Source organism: Cyphomyrmex costatus, unplaced genomic scaffold (genome assembly GCF_001594065.2).
Source record: "Cyphomyrmex costatus isolate MS0001 unplaced genomic scaffold, Ccosl1.0 scaffold193, whole genome shotgun sequence".
NCBI lineage: Eukaryota > Metazoa > Arthropoda > Insecta > Hymenoptera > Formicidae > Cyphomyrmex > Cyphomyrmex costatus.
This window is the reverse complement of record NW_017275965.1, coordinates 3,385,118-3,407,047: the sequence shown is the minus strand read 5'-3', so window position 1 is coordinate 3,407,047 and position 21,930 is coordinate 3,385,118. Positions and strand designations below refer to the sequence as shown.

The window sequence follows — 21,930 nt, the reverse complement described above, 5'->3', positions numbered from 1 at the left end:
CAGGCGCCACTCGTTCGTTCGCAGAACGTTGGAGGAAAGCAAAATTATTCCGTCAGGGGTTGACTACCGCGCGCTTCACCCGGCTGTCATTCTGAGCTTCTGGGTCAAATTAACCGTGCCGTAAATTAACAAGCAAAGTGCGGCGACGTAATTTGATCATGTGGTGACCTATGAAACAATGTTCCCTTCTAACAATAAGTAATTCCTCCTCTTTCTAAACATAAATTTTTCTCGTAGAAAAGAAAGAACATGAGAAAACGAAAATAAGAGAATATGTACGCAGCATTTAAGGGAAACTCATTTCAGATTGGTCTTGTCGAAATTATGATGTGTGTTGTTTAGATGCAAAGGTCTATCTATGACGCCATATCTCAGACGAGAGCGTGAGATTCGGAAACAGAAGTAGTCTCTCACCGATCTCAGTGGATCGGTTACACCAGAAACCCAGTCCGCTTAGAAAGTGAAGAGCCGATAGGGATCGGAGCACCATTGTACCATCGGCGTAATTGAAGCCGCAATTACAAGTCTCCTCCCGGTGACTTGTTTATCCGTTTTTACCCACATAAATTCAAAATAGGATTCTAATAAAGAAACCTGCGTTCGCATACCGCGGCTAATGTAATTCCATGGAAAGTCACGAGTTTTCCACGCGCCCCGATTGCGTTTCTTTCGAGAAAGCGAGATCTGCTATTCGAGAAAAGATTGCAACCGATCTAGAATAGTTGCTGTAAATATTTTGTGTGAAAAGCACAAACAATTTTTATTATTTTATTATATTTCTCGTTTACGTCGCAGATCTACAATTGATAATCGTCGTGATGCACGACCGTCTCCGCGTGTTTGTAACTTTCGCAGAATAATTTACCTGGGTGCGGCTCTCTAAGAGTGTGTGTGGGTGTCAGTCTTCGCCTCGATGACCTTTGACCATTCTCCTTTTTTCAGTCCCTTTTCCTCTCGAGGAATATCCACGCACGACGTGCACAAAGAGGTGTCTCGCGCTTCGCTATCTCCTTCTGTTTGATAAGATTTGCAATCCGAATCGCTCGTTCATCATTCTGTAAACGACTCACAATGCGGCACTCAAGATTGTTTCTTTATTGCTTTGCCTTTCGGGCATGAACAATATGATCTATTGTTTCCCCGAGACCGGGCCTTAATCCATTTTCTCAATTTCCGCGAGCGATTCGTTCATTACATTAGTTTTATTAATAGTCACTAGTTATCTTAATAGTTTTAAACCGGATTCGTTCGTGCGATAGCAATTCTTAAAAAAAAAAGTAGATTTATCGCAGTAGTCGATGGCACTTGAGATTGCGGTTGAGATGATTTACTTTGCGTTAATATTTATTGTTTAGTGACAGTAATGAATATCGTCTTATTAGGAATGTAATCAGATCTTTAAACGTAAGAACTGCATATGCAAGTCCGTATTCACAGTAAGTTCTTTTATCTAAAACTGTCTTAAGTACGGTCTTAATCAATCACAGAGCTTATTATTAGCATCTTAAGACATTATTTAAGACTGTCCTGAAATAGAAGAAGCGACTATGAATACCGGCCATTGAAATAATCTCTAATCTAGATAATTCTCTCTCGCCTGATAAGATATTTTCTAATGATAACATATTTTTCATCTTTTCTACATTTGTAAAAGGAAAATATAGCCTCTATATCTACCCTATACATAATTATTTTTTATTTATAATACAGCTACGCATATTCGATCGCAATCACGAACAAAATTTTCCGACTATTGAGATAACTCTTTCGCCTCATAAGATGTTTTCTAATGATAACAGATTCTTGGCTTTTTCTGCATTTGTGAAAGGAGAAATAACCATCAGTAAATGGGAGGTTATTCTTCTCTGTTTATACCATAGCTACGCCTTCGATCGCAATCGCGATCGTAGACTAGCAAAGGTGACGCTTACGACGATATTTTATACCGTGACGACATACATTCCCTACCGAAATATTACGCATCTGCTTGCCTGCGCGATGGCTGTCGGTACAACACGGCACGTATTCCATTTCATATATGAGAAAGGGATCCCTCCTTGCACACAGTGGAGCCAACGATTTAGCCACGGCAATGTCTTGTCAAAGGATAGAGGCGGAAGCTTCAAGAAAGAGACGATTTCGCACCATCAAGAAGGTCGTAAAGATCTTCCTCCTCTGCTTTTGCGTACCGCTTCACTCGCTCGCACGTCATAAACCATCTCGAGTTTCTCGTCTACGTGTTCGAATACGATCTGATATTATCATCGTTCCGTTGTATTATATAATATATGACCTTTTATACATGCCGTAGGCAGTTTCGCGTGCCCGAAAAATTGATAGAAGTGAAGTTGTTGGAGAAAAGTGAAAAAAGTCGTCAGGTCATTGCATTCACGAAAAAAGAAGGATGATAATGAAAGAGTACATTTTTTTAATACGATCCAATAAGAGTTGTTATTTTACAAGGGCAAGCTTGTCACGTGGCAAGCGAATAAATTGCCTCCGTACCACGTTAGGGAGGATATCTTTTTTTTTTTTATAATTGAGGATTAATTAAAGATCGTAAATGATTAAAACAAATTTATGAGAAAAGTAATACTTTATGATGGTTCGTGAAATCAATAATTATCCGACGTACTGAAATAAGCAAGGAAACAAGCTTGACGAAGAGTAAGTCATTTGTATCGCGCGTTGACTTGCACATTTTCAGACACAACGTCGCGCAATTTCATTTCATCAAGATAGCCCTCGCCGACGCAAACAAAGTGCTTCCAACACGAAGTAATTAATTACGGTGATCTGATTGCACGCGATTAATCCTGCCGACTTTCGAGCGGATCATTAATTAAGGGTGAATGAATGTCCCGGGGTATGTAGGCACTACCGAGGACACGCTCATTTATTTGGAATAATTTAGTTTAAATGAGTAAACCGTCTGTACGTGTGCGTGTATGTGCGTGTACACGCGTCCAAAGTTCACGGTCGATATCGCGGCCGGACATTCGATTTGCATTCGAGATATGATCGATCGTTCTATTCATTCGCCAAGCAATTATTACTTAGCGATATTTATACTCAATTTACATATTTTTTCACGATTACAATACATGACCCCTCATTCATCAAAAGTGGACCTTTTAATTGGCTCGGGTAGCACCTGTCGCGACTCGAAACAATTCCGAGAGAACTGGAACTCTACAGACAAAATAAATAGTATTTTTATTCACTGAGCTTGTCGACTCTCTTTCTCTCTCACACAAACGCTCTTCCTCTTTCTTTGAAAAATTTTCTGTACTTTGTACGTAAACAGTGGCGGAATGTAATTATTATTCGGTACAACGCGGGCAGGTTTTCTTTGGTCTCGTAACTCTCTCCGAGCTTGCGCTTGGCAAGACTCGCTCGTTGAGCTTTTTATTTATATACAGCTCATTGTGCCTCTTTCCTACAGTGTTACACGGCTTCTCTCGCCAGGTTTCTTCTCTTCTGCACATCCACAGCTTTCCACCTTTGAGAATCCAATTACTTTGTACTTCTTACCGAAGAAAGAGCACGACGAAGACATCGCGAGGCTTACGTTCCTATTTCTGCATTGCGTTACATTGCGTTGCGTTTCCATCTCTGCGCTTTCTTCCGGTTCGCGTTTATATTCACGAGCTTTGCAGGCGAGGTAAAGCGTTGCTTAAAATGCAACAACGTTAGGCGGATGTTTTAATTTGTTTGCGCCACGTTGAGCTAAGCCGCGTAACCGCCGCACTCTGTTGCGTATAAAAGACCCGCGCGCGCGATCCACCACCCAATCTCTCCCAGGAATTCCTACTTTGTTATTTAATTATACGATCACGACTTCCGGTGTATTCACATTTTGATTATGAAAAAAAAAGGAGGAGAAAAAGAAGAACGCTCTCTCGAAGCGCTTTCGCGTGATTTCGCCGTTCCCCACACCTGGCAACCTTTGTCCATAAGATCAAGCGGTTTAATAACATGATTCAAGGAGCGGCAGCGATCAGTACATTAAGGTCAGGTGGGTCGAGGTATATAAAGATAATAGCTCGCCACCGACCGACCGACCGACCGATCGACCGACAGACCGATCAGCGATAGATTTTGATAGATTCAAATACGTTGGAAAGTAAAGCTTGCGAATTGTATAATAAACGCGATTGATTCTCCATCAGAAAATATAGACAGGAGAAATTAAATGTTATACTGCTAATAATTTAATAACTAAATAAATGTTAAAATTAATAACTAAACATTCTACCAATCGGATTGTCTACATGGAAAAAACGATTATGTAGAACTATCTAAAAATTTAATTAGATACTGATCTGAAAATAATTTTGTGTGTTGGGGGAATCATCAAAGTATTTATGTAGAAAACTCAAGCATGATGCTGTAAGAAATTTTTATATTCTAGCAATTAACTCTCGAGTGTTCTATGTAATTATTTTAATAGTCCTACAAAATTATTTTCAGGTCTGTATCTACTGAGTGAGAGAAAAACGTATTAAATTTTAATAAACGATTGTTGGAATAGTACTAATGTAACATTTATTTATGAAAAAGATTTTCTAAATAAAATATAATAATAGTTGAATCAAATTAATGATTCTTGTATCAAACAAAGGTATTGTTTACTTTTAGTTTATATTCAACTGGCACTATTCAAACAAATATTTATTAGAATTTAGTACATTTTTCCCTCAGTGTAGTTAAATTTTTAGACATTTCAGCAAAACTGTTTTTTTTTATAGATTTCAAAATAATAAATTAATTCAAAAATTCCCAGAAAATTGTCGAATTGACATAAAAATAGTTTGGCAAAAAAAAACTGTGATTTTTTTCATCGAGAAAGAATCTTGAAAATGCCATTGATGTAACATAAAGGACTGAATTTGTCCACCGTGAAGAGCATGCCGCTGCGATGCCTTAATGACGAGATCTAAGGCGCGCAACGCGGCGATCGGCGATCGACTCGCTCTCGCACACGCTTCGCGGCGGGGTCAGGTGGGTCGCAGTGCGTAAAAATAATAATCAATCGAACGACCGGTAAGTGAGAGCTTGGCAATTACGCGGTGGCGGCGGTACCCTGTGCTGCGGTTTACCCCGGGCCCCGGCCGCAGGTGAGCCGAGGACGGAGAGAACTTCCTTCTACCGCCTTTAATTCGCCTCCATACCCCCCTCATTCCCTTCCCTCCCTTCGCGTGCGCTATCATAACGTAACAACGCGAGACTCCCTCGCTTTATTATTAAAAGTTAAAATTCCGGTGGGAGCCGGAGCGATTTTGCGGCGAGCCTCTCTACAGGTATCCTCATCCTCTCGTCTTTCTTTCTTTCCCTTTCTCTCCTCTTACCCCTCTTCCTCTCCATCTCCTTCTCGCTCTCTCTCTCTCTCTCTCCCTCTCTCTCTCTCTCTCTCGCTCTTTTCCTGATTCGCTCGATTTACGTTCTTATGTTCTTTTTTTTCTGTAAACTCGTACAAACGTTTATTGGCGCGATAGTCTGTGTTCATAACGGCCGCTGGTAGCAATCGCGTATAACTGCATGTATATCCTGCGTTCGCGCGGAGCATCCCCATAGATAATCGTATTACCATCTATCTTGTACGCCGCTTCGGGACGTCGAATCGAGATTCGAAACACGCGGCTCTCGTCTCTTCCGCCTTTTAGCCGCGAACGGCGCTCTCGAAAGTTTTCTCGCGGTCGGTGGAAACGTGCCGACGCGTTTCTTCTCACACGTTTATCATAATTCGACACGTACAGTACATGTTGTCTCGAATTAAAGAGGATTAGAGAATTACGCAAGCCATCGGGTTTTAATTAAACCAAAATTTACCGTTTACCGTTCATCGCTGGGGATTTCACTGAACCGCGGCGATGCACGCACCGCGAATGCATGATTTCGATATACCCCGGCGATTTCGCTTGCGACTCGACAACGGGTTTTTCTCGCCGAACTGCTTGACAACCGGTACTATCGAAAGGTGGTAAAACTGTCCACCGAAGAGTAAAGAGAGCGGAACGAGAACGGGTGTGTGCACATCGTGTGAATTACGCGACGCGTCGCGTTGAATTACCATTTATTTGCGGATTGATTGAAACGCGCTCGCGTCAGAGACGTCGCTGTGTTTTTAAACGAAACCGTAGTTAGCCGCAAAATTTTCTGTCAACGAAAAAATATCAGTGCCAGAGAGAGAGAATTAGGAAAAATAAAAAGGAAAACAGATTGTGCACATTGTATAAATAGCGTAAATAAATAGTGCATACAAATTAGTGATATTTTTTTCCAAGCATTAATTATGATGACGATGTAACTAACATAATCGTCAAGAGAAGAAATAAATTATGACGTCATAATCTCTTCATTAAAAAAAATTTGTGTAAAAGCATGCAGGAATTCATGCTTTGTTTTATGACTGCGTATATAATTAGATAGAAAAAAAAATTTCAAAACTCCTCGCGTATCATATTTTAATGGAATCTCGTTTGCGCGGGGAATAAACTGTTCGGAGAATGTCGATCGAGGAATATTTTTGTTCGCGATATTCTCTTTTTCTTCTTACGGTTAACGACGCGCGCGGTAACCCTTTTGCAGACGACGGACGCGGCGGGGATGATCCGACAGACCGGCGGTTCGCGCGATTACGTATTATGCTAAACACGCGAAAATGGCTTTTTAAATGGAACATCTACATTTATGTAGTCAATGTAGCGTCCACGGCAGCCGTAGCCCCGCGGACGGTCGCCGGGCAAGAGCGACGGCGAATTAAATGCAATTTTCGTCCCACCGAGGCATGCATAACAAATTGACGAACGTCTTTATACTTAGAAACTGCGTGCGACGTTATGCACGTACCACGGGGGCAGGACGCTATTTCGTCGCACGGCCGATTTACAATCCGATTATTATGCAGGCATAATGTCGACTGTCCTCCTTCTCCCCCGTCCTACGTGTAAGCACGTACTCAACTACGTATAATACGACCGACGAGAGTGGTGCGAGCGGAATTTCTAAGCGAATGCAATTTAAAAAGGAGCAATAAAGCGGAAACTGGCTACCGGGAGGAGTAGTGCCGCTGCTGTTGCCGCCGCCGCCGCCGCCACCGTGCCGTTGCTACGCTCGATCCTTAAAATTGAAAATTAAACGTTTCGTAGCGCACTGTGAATTTTGAGTAGCATGTCTAACCCATGGCTTCACGCTTTTTCTGTTTCAGGATCCGACTTCCGTGAGTATAGGTCATTAAGTTACCAGCCAAATGCTACAAAGTAATGGGTTCGGGCCGGGAGAGAAAAACCGTGCCCCGATGGTCGGCAATTAATTGCGGAGCGCCGGTTACTTCGTAGGCACGAGAGCTCACAGGGTGCATTCACGAACGGCGAGAAGTTTTGCGCATATCAGCATGCATGTAGTTTACATTGCTAATAATCGTTAAAAAGTATGCCGCACGAGGCAAAACTTTAAAATGTAGCAATAATTCGTTATTCGAAAAAATACTGCGCGGAAAAACTTGATCGATCGGTACCATTAACGGTACATATTTTTGTATGTTACATACGCACACCTTGGGATCGACGACTAATCTTCGTGTGGACATTGCAACGAACCATCTGCAGGGCGTAAGTATACTTTATTTGGTTTTTTAATATCTACAATTAGATATACGTAATAGATAGGTACATTGGAGTTAAAACGTAGCTATCTTTCGACGTTTATTGACGTAAATCATTCGACGTACACGTGATACTTATCCGCTATTTTCCTCAACTCTTCAATTACACAAACACATTGCATTTGAAGAATTATCCGTAGGTTAAAGGTCTATTCAATTGTTGATTCTTATTTCATTTCTATACCTGCAATAATAAACGAGGGATGTTTAAAAATAGATGTCTGATTAGTTGAAATAATAATAATGTTTACAACACGAAATACGAATTAACTACAAATTATATCCTGATTGTACAAATTATTGAGTACTTTTCTCATGTTCATATACTGCGTTGATTGCGAGAAATGTTCCAAAAATAAGATTCACTTAAAGGAAATATGGATTACAAATTTATTTTAATTATTCAAATATACATTGGTAAAATGAATTTTACTTATTATTTTTGTTAACATTTTTCTTTATTTTATTTTTATTATTGAAAGAAAGATTACATAGTGAGCACGAAAATAACTATTTCTGTTTGAGTGTTTAAAAAGACGAATATCTAAAGATATAGTTGGATACATATACATCTAAAAATAATTTTGTCCATTCAAAAAATTATGTAGGAAATTTAAGTATGATGACAGCAATGCTGTAAAAATATCGATATTCTATCAACCAGTTTTAGTCTTCTACAAAATACATAATTATTTTCATAGTTCAAACAAAGGACAAAATCCTTCAGCAAAATCGTCCTTTTTGTGCAATAATGTAACCTTGCGCGACGGCAATACAGTCGTTCCAATAATTCGAAGGGAGGGGGAGGGCGAAGGAGACCTGCAAACCCGGGCTCAAATACGAAATGATGGGACGGATAACTGACATCTCTATAGTAGTAAAATGGAGACTATGGCATTCGTCCCGATGGGGGTCCCTAGACGTCGTCGGAGACATCCAGCGCCGCGGGGGACCATTGTCTCAGGGGGATCCCAAGGGCGAGTCACGACGAAGGGCCAACCCCGGTTTGACACGCACGAGGGGGTCGTAGCACCCCGTCGCGCCCCTCACGAAATTAATAACCGAAATTCAAGTATTCCTACTCGAGCCAGAAGTTATCGCGCGGATGTATCCGGTTGAGTCTTCCGCCACGGCCCTCATGATGGAGCCCACGATACGGCAATCTGAACATCGCACACCCACGCAATGCATACGTCGAAAACGAATGTCGGTTAAGTGACTTATAATAAGGTCGAGCCAGATTTACGGTGTTATTTACTATTGGAGCGTGTTGGAAAGGAATGTACATAATCTTGCGATCTCGCGCCGTATTCCGATGTCACTATTAAACGCTCGTAGATTCAATAGGTATATATAAACGGAATAGGTATATAACGTTTGAAGAGCCTCTCTCGCCGAAGAAAGACCGTCTTAAAATTTATTAGGGGATTCTCAAAGCTTGACGAAACCTGATCGACGATTTTCATCGGCCGTTTGAAAATAAACCGAGAGGCAGGTATCGCTCGCCTCGCATACCACGGCGTCTCAAATTTCCACATCGGCTCCGCTGCCTTTTTCGCCGTCGCATAGGTGTATCGCGAGCGGTGCTATAAGCGGGCAATTAAAAGCATGCAGCAGAGACATTTATGTTAGCACTAACTGCCCGTTAAGACGGGGAACCACCTAACCGTGGAAGGTGTAATTGGTCGGCATGCTGAACCTGCAGCTCGTAAAAGCACAGCGGGTGTGCCTCGCAGTCCTGTAGTTTTTCCGACGTGACGTTTTACAAATTGTACTTTTCGTCAAATCCATTGTTCAACACCGATTTTGGTTCTGTAAACACTCAAAAACAGCAATCTTTTTGTTGAGAAACCAACATTTTATAAAAATGTGCGGCCAATTCATAAAATTCAACGTGATCTTGAGGTAGAAAAACAGAAAAATAGGTTGGAACAGATTCGAGCGAAAATATATATTGAGAAATAATTACAAAATAATCGTTTTTTTTTTTTTATTTAATTATATCGCTTGGCCGAGAAATAGGAAACTAATCGCAAACAAATTTACAAATGTAAACCGTGGAACACCGCGTTGCCGATTCTTGTTCTTAACATTCTCGACAAACGCATAATACGCTGCACGGTTAGATAAGCCTCGAGCAAGAACATCTGGACGTTAAAAAAGAAAAACGAGTTATTATTACAGCGGTTATTAATATAGATCTACCGGCAGATAGTGTAATTGTGCTACAACGTAGTCAGCAAGTATAATTTTAATTGCGATAAACCGTCATTACGGTAGCCTTGTTTCCTCTACGAGTCCACTCATCTTTGTATGTAACAAAGAAAAACTAGCATCTAATGCACCGCGTCGAGATAAAATGTTTCCATTTATTTTAACAGACCGATGTGTGAATAACAGGAAAAAAACAAAGAATCGTTTTCGGTCTTACGAGCTGTATGAACGTACACGATTAGTCGCGTGATCATTTTTTTTTTCTTCGCGGCTTGAATGTATCGTTCTATTAGTGCGACGTTTATCGCGCGTCGTAATAAAAATTCTTTATTTTACTATAAAAGTGTTTCGTTCCTTTTACGATCGCGATCGCAAGATACGACACCGGACGTAACAATGTCATTAGCATAGATCTAACATACGGATAGTGTAATTGCGCTACAATGTAACTAGTCAGTCAGTCGTAATATAATACAATATACAGCGTGCTCTAGAAGTACGCACTTCGCACTCTGTATACGTGCGAAGGAGAGGCACGGCAGAGAGGTGTCTCGACAGTACGAGCGTAGCATTTCATTTTTTATTAGTACGCACGCTCGTTACGCTATCGTTCACTCGTACGAAGTTACGCATTCTTGGCGATCCATTTCTCTCTCTCTCTCTCTCTCTCTCTCTCTCTCTCTCTCTCTCTCTCTCTCTCTCTCTCTCTCGCGCGCGCACGGCTTCGATTAAAATGCCAGACGTCGGTATTAGTAGAAAGAGATTCGCCGTGATATGCGATATTGTTACGCGTGTACACGTTGTAACTGTCCGGATCCGTGACGGAGTCACGCGATATGCATTATGCACGCACGTAACGCCGCGCGGAGCGGTAGCAGACGCGTTTCCGCCGTCAGTCCCACGATGCACCACAACTCCAGTGGACGAGTCTCTCGTTCGCTTTGTGAGAAAACGAGTCACTCAGACGTGCACCGTTTGCATTTTCGCGTTCGGTACGCGGAAAATAAGAGGAGAAGTAAGCGCAGACCTCTAATTCTCGCGAGTCCTATACATTATTAATACCGCGGGGGAAAACCTGGGTTAAATGGCGCAAGCACAATGACGGCGCGTTAATTACACACATCGCCGCGTCATTATTTTCGACGCCACACCGGCAGAGCAATTTAGCGCGCGTATCTTACATAAATGCAATTACTATCACGAAACCCTACGTTCGTACGATGCTCGGCGTATCGAAGCTACTGCGACGAGTTGTTACACGTTTAGCCCTGACGAAAATGTATGACATAACGAATGTATACGTAATGTTTCGCAAAACATGTCTGGCAAGAATATTATTCAAATAGAGAGCATCATACGCGCGTATGTAAAATTAACGCATTTGTGAATCCTTTATAATTAAATACGCGACCAAAAAAATTGGGAAATATTTGGCACGTAGTTTTGCACGAGGAGAGAGAAATCTGCTAGCCTTATCTCCGAGATATTCTGCAGCGGTGTGAGAAAACTCATCCTGATGATAATTCCTAAGTTTCTTCTTGTGCGGCTAATTCCATTTCGCGCCTGACGTCGTTGTTCGCAGCTCGTGAAAACTAATCGTGGGACAAATCCGGCATCCCTCGCTTTCCCTCTCGCTCGCAATGAATTTTACATTTTTCACTTCTTCCCCGGTATTGTCCGTGTCTAATGAAGGGATGCGTGTGCGATAAGAAGTCGTGAGCATTGCTCCCGGAGCGACTTTCACCGCGATCTCGTCAGCCACCTGTCGCGGCGAGTCGACGACGACGGTCGATCGCGAAAAAATGTCGCGACGTCGCGATTCGCGATGCACCCTTCCGCTGCCCCCCCCCCCCCCCCCCGATGTCGATCGCGACGGTTCATTTACGACAGCTGCATTATCCCTACGCGACGCGCCATTACTTTTATTAGCATAATGACAGGCGAACAACTCAATTTGCATGGAAAATCACATAGGCCTCGTAACGAAAGCTCGCCCGTGGATCCGTATTTATATATATATATATATAAGGACTCTATAGTCCCCTTAATATTTCTTACTTGTTGTTTGTGAATAATAATACTATGAATTCAACAGATAGTATTAGTGATGTTCTGTAGATGCAGTTTAATTTTAATCTTGGCTTAACTTGTCTAAGAATTAGAAAACGATGAGTAAAAGATGAATTGAGATTAAAGTTAACCTATATTGATAGAAATAAAATTGTTATAACTCGTGCAAGCTGTCGCGTTTGACTCGATTGCAGCGGTTTATTGCCCAGTTTATTCATTGTATTATTGCCAGTAAACCAAAATGCAGAACGTCATAATCGTGATGTAATATTTCGTAGGTAAACAATTGTGCTTTCTATAACTATAGTGAAAGATGATTATTAATTTTCGTAGTTTATTTTGTTGTATCTCTGAGGAACCAAATCTAAGAGATTCGGCATTGCTCCGCGTGACTACAGGTGACTGAAAAAAATGTTTTTTTTTTTTAATTATAGTTCATATAGATAATATATGAATATCAATTTGTAGTTTAAAAATTAAATAACTGGAATTTCTTTGAATATAGTTTTCACAAATAATGCTCAACTTTATTTAATTTTTCCTTTACGTATTCATATTATAGTTTCTCCCCTTATATAGAATATCATATACAATATGCGAAAAATGTAGGAAGAAGCAACGTACGGAAGAGATCTTCTAGTTGAAGTAGCGAAGACTTCTTTGAGATATCGCGCGTTCTCTCTCATTCTCTCTCTCTCTCTCTCTCTTCGCGTTGGATAATTCCGTATCATCATCGAAATTGCCCTCGATCGTCGTCGTCCTTCTCGTCCGCGGCTTGATTGAGAGTAGTCGAGGATCGTTTGCCACCGCACCTGATCCAATCGTCCATTCGATAATTGGCGCCGGTAATGAGACGCAGAATTACCTGGTCAGGTCGTTCAGGCAAATTTTTTCGGTGAAAAAGGAATGGCGCGCTGTTTCTCTAAAAAAGAATAAAATAACGAGCGATATTGCTTGGGCGAAATTATTTGAGCGAAACAGTTTGCGATACATTTGCTCTCGATTCACGTGCTTGATTCACGTGAAGTACAGCTGTCTAAAAATGAAGATAAATGCGAAATGATGTTCAGGGCGTGTAACGATTATCACGCGATTATTTATCGATCATTGCTAAAGTCGACGGATACAAATTCAATGAAGTCTTCGGTATCTTAATAAGGAAGCACAAACTTATCGATATATTGTATATATATGTATATATTATACTTCAAACACTTTTTAAAGATAGCATCTTAACGGCGAAAAATGTGCACCGTTTTACATTTTTGACGTTATTACAGTTATATCGGCTATGATATTATGGAAATCGGCCTGATTATAATCAATATTTTGATACTTAATTTTAATGGAATATTTTAATATAAATTTTTTCCTGTATGCGTGTGAAGGTTTGTGTCAAAACCTATTAACTTCAATTGCGATATTACTGTAAATCGAAACGTTACAATTAAAAAAAAAACGTTACAAAATGCGTAAAACGCTAATAAAATAGAAATGAAGTATTTTTTCTGTCATGTTAAAGAAAACGATGATGTATATATTTAATATCTCCTATCATTACAGTCAATTTAGCCTCCGTATTCCGCGACAAATTATAATGATCGTTCAGAGTTCCGAGCTCGATTTTATCTATCGATCGTTAATCTAAAATCGTCGTTCTCATATAAGTAACTCTCTCTGTCGCAACGACGTCAATGAAATTAACGTGCCCGATCGCTTCGATTTTGGCGCCGAACATCGTGAAACGCGATTACGACGTCACGATCTCGGACGCGGCGATACGAATCTGACGAAATATTATGTAAATAGAGGCGTGCGTTAAAACGCGCACGATCTAGAGTCCGCCTCTCCTCCTACCTACCTATCTACCTTACTTGCCTGCCCGGCAGGAGATACCAGGCGAATATAAAAGGAGCATAAAGTAACATTTAGCGCGCGCGCGCTTAAACGAAATTGCTATAATCCCCAGTCGAGGTGGGCAAAAGCGGGGAAAAGAATCGCAAACGAAGGGGTACGCGGATAAGAGAGAGGGAGGGGGGAGGAGAGGAAGGGAGGGAGCGAGAGGGCATTAACATACCGATTTACATAATGCGTATAATTCGAGCAATTATGAAGGGAAATATACACAATTTAATATAATGGCGGATGTTTAGGGCCGGCGCTATATCTACCGCGGGAGATCTCTCCAGTGTACGACTAGAGAGAGAACGCGCGCGAGAGAGAGAAACCCCTCTCGCATTACTTATGCGTACGTATAGACGCGCGGTGCATTCGCTAGAAAGGAAGATGAGCACTCTATCGATTGTTCCATACACGTTACGCGGGTGCGTGCCGCGTATGTTGCAGACGATCGTGATCGGGCTGGATGAGTTAAACACGATCTAAAGCGCCGCGTATTTTATCCCAGCCGACAAATACGATCGCCGTGTTGTTTCTTTACGAGTGTCAATGTACACGAAATGTAAGACACCCACGAGACCGCAATAGGCAAGAAGCGAGATAGTGCAACGAGACATTTTGAAATTACAGATTGCGTTTCGGCGATAAAAAGACACAGCGGCGCAATATCTGTTGTATTTACATCTAACATTGTTATCTCGATCCTTAAAACATCGGTGCTGTAAATGCTCATGTGTTCGACTTTGAATAATGGCGTCATAAAAGCAAATTCCCTTCACTTCGTCGCGCTTGTCGTATTCCTCTTACGAAGCGATACGTTATTTTATTTATAGTGAATTTCGAGAGATTAAACGATTATAATTTGAAAACATTTCGGTATTCAGAATATTACAAACCTTAATCTATTGGATTTACTTAATTATAAAATATCTTTGTCAAAAATGTCAATTCATTTTTCTTTATGTTACATCAGCAAATTTGGATAATTCTTATTAAAGTGTATTTAATATTCATTTTTATACGAGTCATTCCTTGAAATTAATTATCGCCTTTTAATTAACACAAATTAAATGGATCTTACAGACTCAGTATCAATAACTGTATTACAAATTTTGGCGTCAGTTCCGGCAGATTAAGATTGAAGTGATAAAATTGTATTTAATTCTATAATTGACACGATAATTCTTTCGATAAGAGGTGCGCGAAATGAAAAATGACGTAGATATGCATATTAATCGTAAAAATATTTGAAAAAGACGGATGAATCGCCACTCTTCAACTCCGAAGACGTTTGAAAGGTTAGCTCCTAATGACGAAGCACCTTCACGCCTACCTTTTACTAGATAGACATTGATTAATACAACCGGCATTTCTAACGTACTTATTTTAATTTGTATTTTCACACGACGAACATAAAATTTCCCGAGGTGGCTGGCACGTATATCGTTAAAGCTGCCAGACAGTAATGCCGTAATTATGACGAAAATATTGTACGAGATAAACGTATCTTTACGTTCTTAATGAATAAAAATGTAAGAGATAAAGTAGCTCGATGTAGTTACTTTTTAACGAAGTGCATAATGGCTGCACAGATTTCCTGCTCATACTTTATGCTTCTTAACACATTTAACTAAACATACATATCTTTAAAACATATTATTTTAATATATATATCTTTATTCTATTTATCATATGTGTTTTTAATGCTTCAAGTTGAGTAATACAATAATTGCATATTTTACACAGTTTTTACGTTCTTAATAAGGAGGAATTACCGATGTGTAAAGTATTATAAATTACAATCAAATCGAGTGTTATTCTAGTAAATGGAGAACTTTTTTCCGCGCAAAAATATTATATTATTAACAATATTCTGTCTGTTTTTATTATATCATTCGCGATATTGCAACCAGGAGATCACGATGAGAGTGGAATCGAGATATTTCCGGAATTCCAGGTGAAATGTGTTCTTCGAAAGCGAATAACGGTGCACGGATAACTAACGAGACGGACCACGTTTATCAGTTATATAGTACGTGGCGGGCGTACGTGGTTTCATTCCAATTAGTGTTACAGGATGAGCTAATTGCTCGATATAAATCGCCAAGACTTAAAAAGTTTGAATAATTAGGCGGGTGCTCGCGGGCTTGGCTTTATATATACGCGTTTGAATATTTAGCACAGTTCTAATGACGCGCGCGCCTCTCCTTATTATCGCCGGCGGTTAATAAGGAGGGATGACTTGCGTCGCTTTTTATACACGTTCGAGAATGATTCGGTACATCGCGCTCGCCGTTAATAGGCTCCATTAACGTTCGCGGATCGCACGACAATTCATCACCGATGTATAAACATCGGATCCGACGAAAGCAAGAAAGAATCAGTTGCCTACGCGACTAAATTTTTTTTAACGCAGAAACACGACGCTTATAATGCCGCTATCAAAATGAATACTACACTCGATAATACGCATATATAGATAGAACGGGGTTGTGTCGAAATATCTAGATTAGCTAGATATAAATCTAAATTTTGTTAGATCACATTACAATAATTATATACAGCGCTCAAACTGCTAGAATGTTAAAACTTTTGCAGCATTGCTTGACATTTCTACTTAATTATTTTAATAGTGGCAAAATTATTTTCAGATCTATAGCTAAATTTTTAGATATCTTAGCATTTTTTTCCATGCAGTTACTCATTGAGAACGCGTCTTTTTTTTATACAATATTATTTTTCCGTTAATTAATTTATTAGAATACACCAAATCTACTGATGCTTATCAAAGCCGACGTCGAGTCGATCTGACGGGATATCAAATGATATTTAATTTGTGAGTGCATCACGAGTTGACTTAAAATGATCAAGAAAATAGTGACATTCGGAATGGCGAGGCTCGAGGGGGCGAAGGAGACTCACTGACTGACTGACTGACTGACTGAGGGAAAAGGAGAACGAGGAAGAGAGGTCCGTTCGACTCGCGCGTATCTTAAGATCTATCTGAATAATAACGTGTACGACAACATGTCAAATTATACAGAACCGCGACGCACGCAGACCCCTGAAACTCACACACTCGTGAACAACCGCGTGCGTGCGAGCGTGCGTGCGTGCTCGCGTGCGTGCGTGTCGCGCGTTCACTCCCATGTCGGTATCGGTGGACAGGAGGGAGCTCCGGGGGTGGTACGAGGGCGACATGTGTTTTGCGGTGGCGGTGACTCTCTACAGCAGTTTTATAATTGCCCGACTCGTTGGATATCGTGCCCGCTCGTTGGACGAGATTCGCGAAACGCCGTTGCGTTTCCACCAACGGGAATCGAGTCGATCTTAACCCCGCGATCCGCCCTTCCTCCTCAATTATTGCCTTCCTGCGCCAGGGCCGCTGCTTATTTCTAAAAAAAAAAATACTCTGCGCGTCTCTTCGTTTTTTTTCTATATACTATAAAATATATATTTTTTTTATTACAATTATACACTGAGAAAAATGTTTGATATAAACAACCACAATTTTGTTGATATGTGAATTATCAAATTTTTGTTATGTTTTAATTTATAAATTGTGCTGTTCTAGTAAAAATTTTGTTATTTAAACCAAATTTTGATTAGAACAACACAATTTTTTAATTAAAATGTAACAAAATTTAGGTAATTCACATATAGAAGAGGAGGAAACTGATAGAAAAATGAAATGTAAATATCAAAATATGAAATGAAAATATATCCACGACAAAAAGTTTCTTGGAGTTCTTTGCGTTGGAGTCCTAAGCTTGCATCATCATGCAATCTTGTATATTCTGCAAAAATGTGTGTAAACTAAAAAATAGAACACTATATTATGGAAATCAGAGATCTTCCAAATAAGCCATCGACGCTTCTTATACGCGGGGTTTTGTAAGTTGCACAGAGCGTCCTTTCTTGCTGGAAGGAGATACAGTGTTTCTTACCATGCGACTTAGCCGACCCTGCACACTTTCCACCATCTCGTCACGGAGCTACCGGTGACAATTAAATCACAGCTCCCGCTTGATCATGACGGATCGCCAACGTGGCCTAGCGCGCGTCGTTGCATGCTTCCGACCGCTACTTTGCCTTGGAAATCTCGAATTTTCCTCGTAGATATCGCGATCCTTGTTTCGACGGTCTGCACGCGGAGCTAAGCTCTTAAGCCCTATTCAAACGATACGGTATTCAAGCGCTATAGGTGCATAAAATGTAACAGTAGTCGAGATTAACGGCGACAATGTGCTCGAAATATCGTGTGGCAAGTGGTATCAACTTTACAGGGGATATAATTTTTGGGAACGATGTTGACACTGCGCGCTAGAAATCGTATTGTTCGAATAAGCCTTTATTGCGCCGCGACATTATACCGTATCGCTGGCCATCGCCAGTACATGATCGTCGGCTGCGAACCAACGGCGTGATTGCTGCCTGTCAACAATCGTCGACGTATATACCGGCGATAATTCGTCTCCACAATCGCCAGCCCGCCGCAACGCGGTAATGACAACGATGATGGATCTGCGGCGCGACTCTGAACTTTGTTTGCTCGGGGGCCACGCGACGTATATGCAAATCGTGCTTGCGCGCTTGTGCTATATAAATAAGGTCTTAATTAATACTAACGAGGCTGACGCGTAGATACATGTAACTATCGTCTTTTCTGTTTCACGCCTCGTGCCTGCCTGCCACACATCCCGGATGGACGGATATATGCATACTCATCGTGGATCACCGCAGTATGTAAGTAGGATGTTTTATTAATATTCTTACGATATATCATTTATCATGTACGAGAGGAAATCACGTGTATGGCAGTCAATTCAGAAGACAACCGAATTTGAAAAGTCTAACGGCAGCATTTGAGTACGGATAGTGATTTATCATCGGAAATCACACAGTCTAATTTAAAATTTCTTTGCTATTGTACGCAACAGCAGGCTCGAGCTCTGCGTATTTACGTAAAAAAATAGCGAGATTGGCCGCCGGCGTTATTCCGAGAAAGCGTTTACCCTTTTACCAGCTTTCGCACAAATCATCTCGACCGCGCTGAGAAATCTGGACGAGCACTCGTTCTCTCAATTATCGGTTATCGTCTCAATCGAAATTACTTTATCGATCTAAAGCGTTGCTTTATTAGCCTCGTCAGCCTGGCCGGCACGGCGGCTTTCGATTACTCGGCAATGTCGGCTTGTCTGATGTTGATGCTGCTCTCATTATATGGAATATGAGCCCGTGCTAGAGCTCTCCTCTCCGTGGCCCTTCGATGCCGCTTATCTTTTCACCTTTCTACCAGCCATCCGTATCGGTACGTGGTACATTAACTGTATGTGGAATCTTTCTGCGTAAATTTTCGCTCGAAACAATTATATGGAATTCTCTCGTTGATACGTATTTCAATATTGTTATAGCTATTATTGATATTTCAATTAAACTTGAAAAGAATAATCTCTCAAAAGAAATAACATTGTTTCTACTGATTTATAGAAGAAAGCGCATCGCGCTATCACTTTTCTTTTCATTGGCTGCGTTTAGCAGAAAAAACTTTGCTGTTGTAAGATTTTTAATATGATAAGAATTATACATTTAGATTCAGTGAAAAATTAAGAACGAAATCAATCGTATTAAAAAATTTTACAACAATTGTAATGTTGCTTTTTCTGTTACCGTTGACTGCACGTTCAGTAGAAAAAGTAGCTTTACGATTGCCATAAGATTCTTCCATATGATTGGTTCTTGGTCTTAGTACCTGCCTATACAATCTAAACGTACAAACCACTTAAGAAATTTTACAATTACAAAACTGTCTTTTTGCTGAGCGCGCAAGCATTTTTCTACTTCGCCACATTCGAGGCACGTTTAGAACACGCAATTATATCTCTTGTCTAGAACGCGAGATATCGCGGTCCACGGGCGATATGATCGTGGTTTGAACCACAATGGAAGAACGGTAGGGGGGGAAGGTAATCAGGTATATGGTGGAACGCGGAGGACTCGCACGGGGTCCACGGGCACCCATGGACCGTGGACTCTGCGGCCTGCGGTACTGGCCGAGTACGTTGGGGCTTGGGGTTAATACGGTGGCCGGTGATGCACGACCGACGCAACGCTGCGGGCAGAGCGGCTGACCGCACGCCAGCTGCCCAATGCCGGTCCGACCTGCCCGCAAAAATCTGTAGCTGACCCTTGTGCCTGCGCGCGGAGAGTTGTTGCACGCTGTCTCCTCTTCCCCGGAGCGGCTGCACCCTCGTATCGTGTTGCGTCCTCTCGCACTCGGGATATTACTCTTGTACGCGGCTATATCGACTCGCTCGGTCTATCACTTAATGCCGTACAGGGTGTTCCCAAATTGCTGCCGGGCAAAATGTCCAAGGACATCGCGCTCCAAACTAAATGGAAAGTTCTGGTAAATGTACGCACTCGTCTAAGAATGCCATTTTAATTGAGTTTTACCTTTTAATGCTTTCCACACTGAAAACACTTGGACAAAACTTGATCAAATATTTATATAATAGTATATTATAAATTAATAAATCTCCATCATATATAATAGTTTAATTTAAGAAGAAATATATTATATATGCTTTTACTTCTAAATATAACAGTTCGTTTTTAACATCTGTTTCATGAAATTTTTTTAATGAAGCTAATTTTATAATATAATATATTATCACAAAATCAGTTAGAAATTATAAAACAGCTTATCGTTTACATTTCGCGAATACTTTATATATATATATAAAGTCATGAAATATATTCGTAAAATTTTACTCGGTCACTACTAAAGAGAAAGGAATCGTTAAATTGCATATAAAATTTTATTAAGTCTCATGCCCCTTTGCGTACCTACATGAAAGCACGGTAATGGGGATAACTGCAACAACGGCCGATATTGGAATTTCACGCACGCCTGCACGGCAGCAGAGGTAATTGCGTTAAACGACGCGGACGCGTATGCGACTTCTGATGCCTATTTCTGTGTCAACTCGTACGTCCGCGCCGCGTATAATAAATAATGGGATTCTCATCGCGCCTCTCGCCTGGTAACAACGACAAAGGAAAACGGCGTGGCCGATCCCTTCTATTATGCGTCATCATTGTCAACCGTACGTCGCCATCGATGCGTCGTCGTTATCAGCATCGTCATCTCAATCGTCGACAGAAAACCGAACGCCCGCCGACTAACAACGCACCCGCGTGACTCACGGCGCGCCATATTAATGCGACGAATTCTGGAGTTCCGGCGGGAACTTTGCTTTCCAGGGGATCCGACTTTCGATTCCCTTTGTGCTTCCCCGCGTCCCTTATTACAAATCGGTTCCTTTGCATTCACGCGTCGATCGCGTTAGCGACTATGCCCTCCCAAGTTGTATTTCCAAAAAGCGACAAGCGTGCAGTACATGAATGCTAATGGGTCCTAACTTTCGTCTTCCGCTAACTAACGAGGAATATCGGAGTGTTACGAAAATGCGCAATTTTGTTGGAATTTCTCTCGACTACCGGCATGCTCCGCATTCGTTCTCGTTTAACTAAATTAATTAGTTGTTTTTGTTACTTTTGTTGAAAAATGTATGTATGTATGTCAAATATAATATGTTTGACTTTAAATATATTTTTTTGTCAAAAAAGAAATAAAGACGAATTAAATTAATTTAATCAAATCAATTTTTTTCTCAGTGTGAGCGTGATCTTTTAATTTATAATTATTTGGTAATCGTATACTGAAAAGAATTTTTTAATTAAATTATTATAATAAAAAAGTACAAAAATGGTATTTTGATGAGATCAAGTAGAATTTCTGATTATTATTATAATGTTTCATCAAAATGCCATTCTTGTTGGGTTTTTTTATTGGTTTGATCAGAATATTTTTGCATATATTTCGTAAATCATAAAAAACTTACAAACAACGATCTTGTCGAAACCGATCAATGTATTTCGAATTTTCTAAGTTCTTTTTCATGGCTACGAGATTTATTTAATTTATCCTCTCATTTTAATACTGACGTTCGTATCATGGTTGATCTCGATATCTTTTAGAATGTAGATATTCCTTCTGTATGCATGTGAATTCTCTT

General features: G+C 40.6%; 1 protein-coding gene across 1 annotated transcript in view; it reads left to right on the top strand.

Annotated features, from left to right (window-relative positions):
• Positions 1-21,930, top strand: part of sowah (ankyrin repeat domain family member sosondowah) — a 113,397-nt gene that overhangs the window by 66,152 nt on the left and 25,315 nt on the right. The window contains exon 7 of the mRNA XM_018538302.1: positions 7,211-7,223. Within this exon, the coding sequence (XP_018393804.1) occupies positions 7,211-7,223 (13 nt within the window). The remainder of the gene's footprint in view (positions 1-7,210; positions 7,224-21,930) is intronic.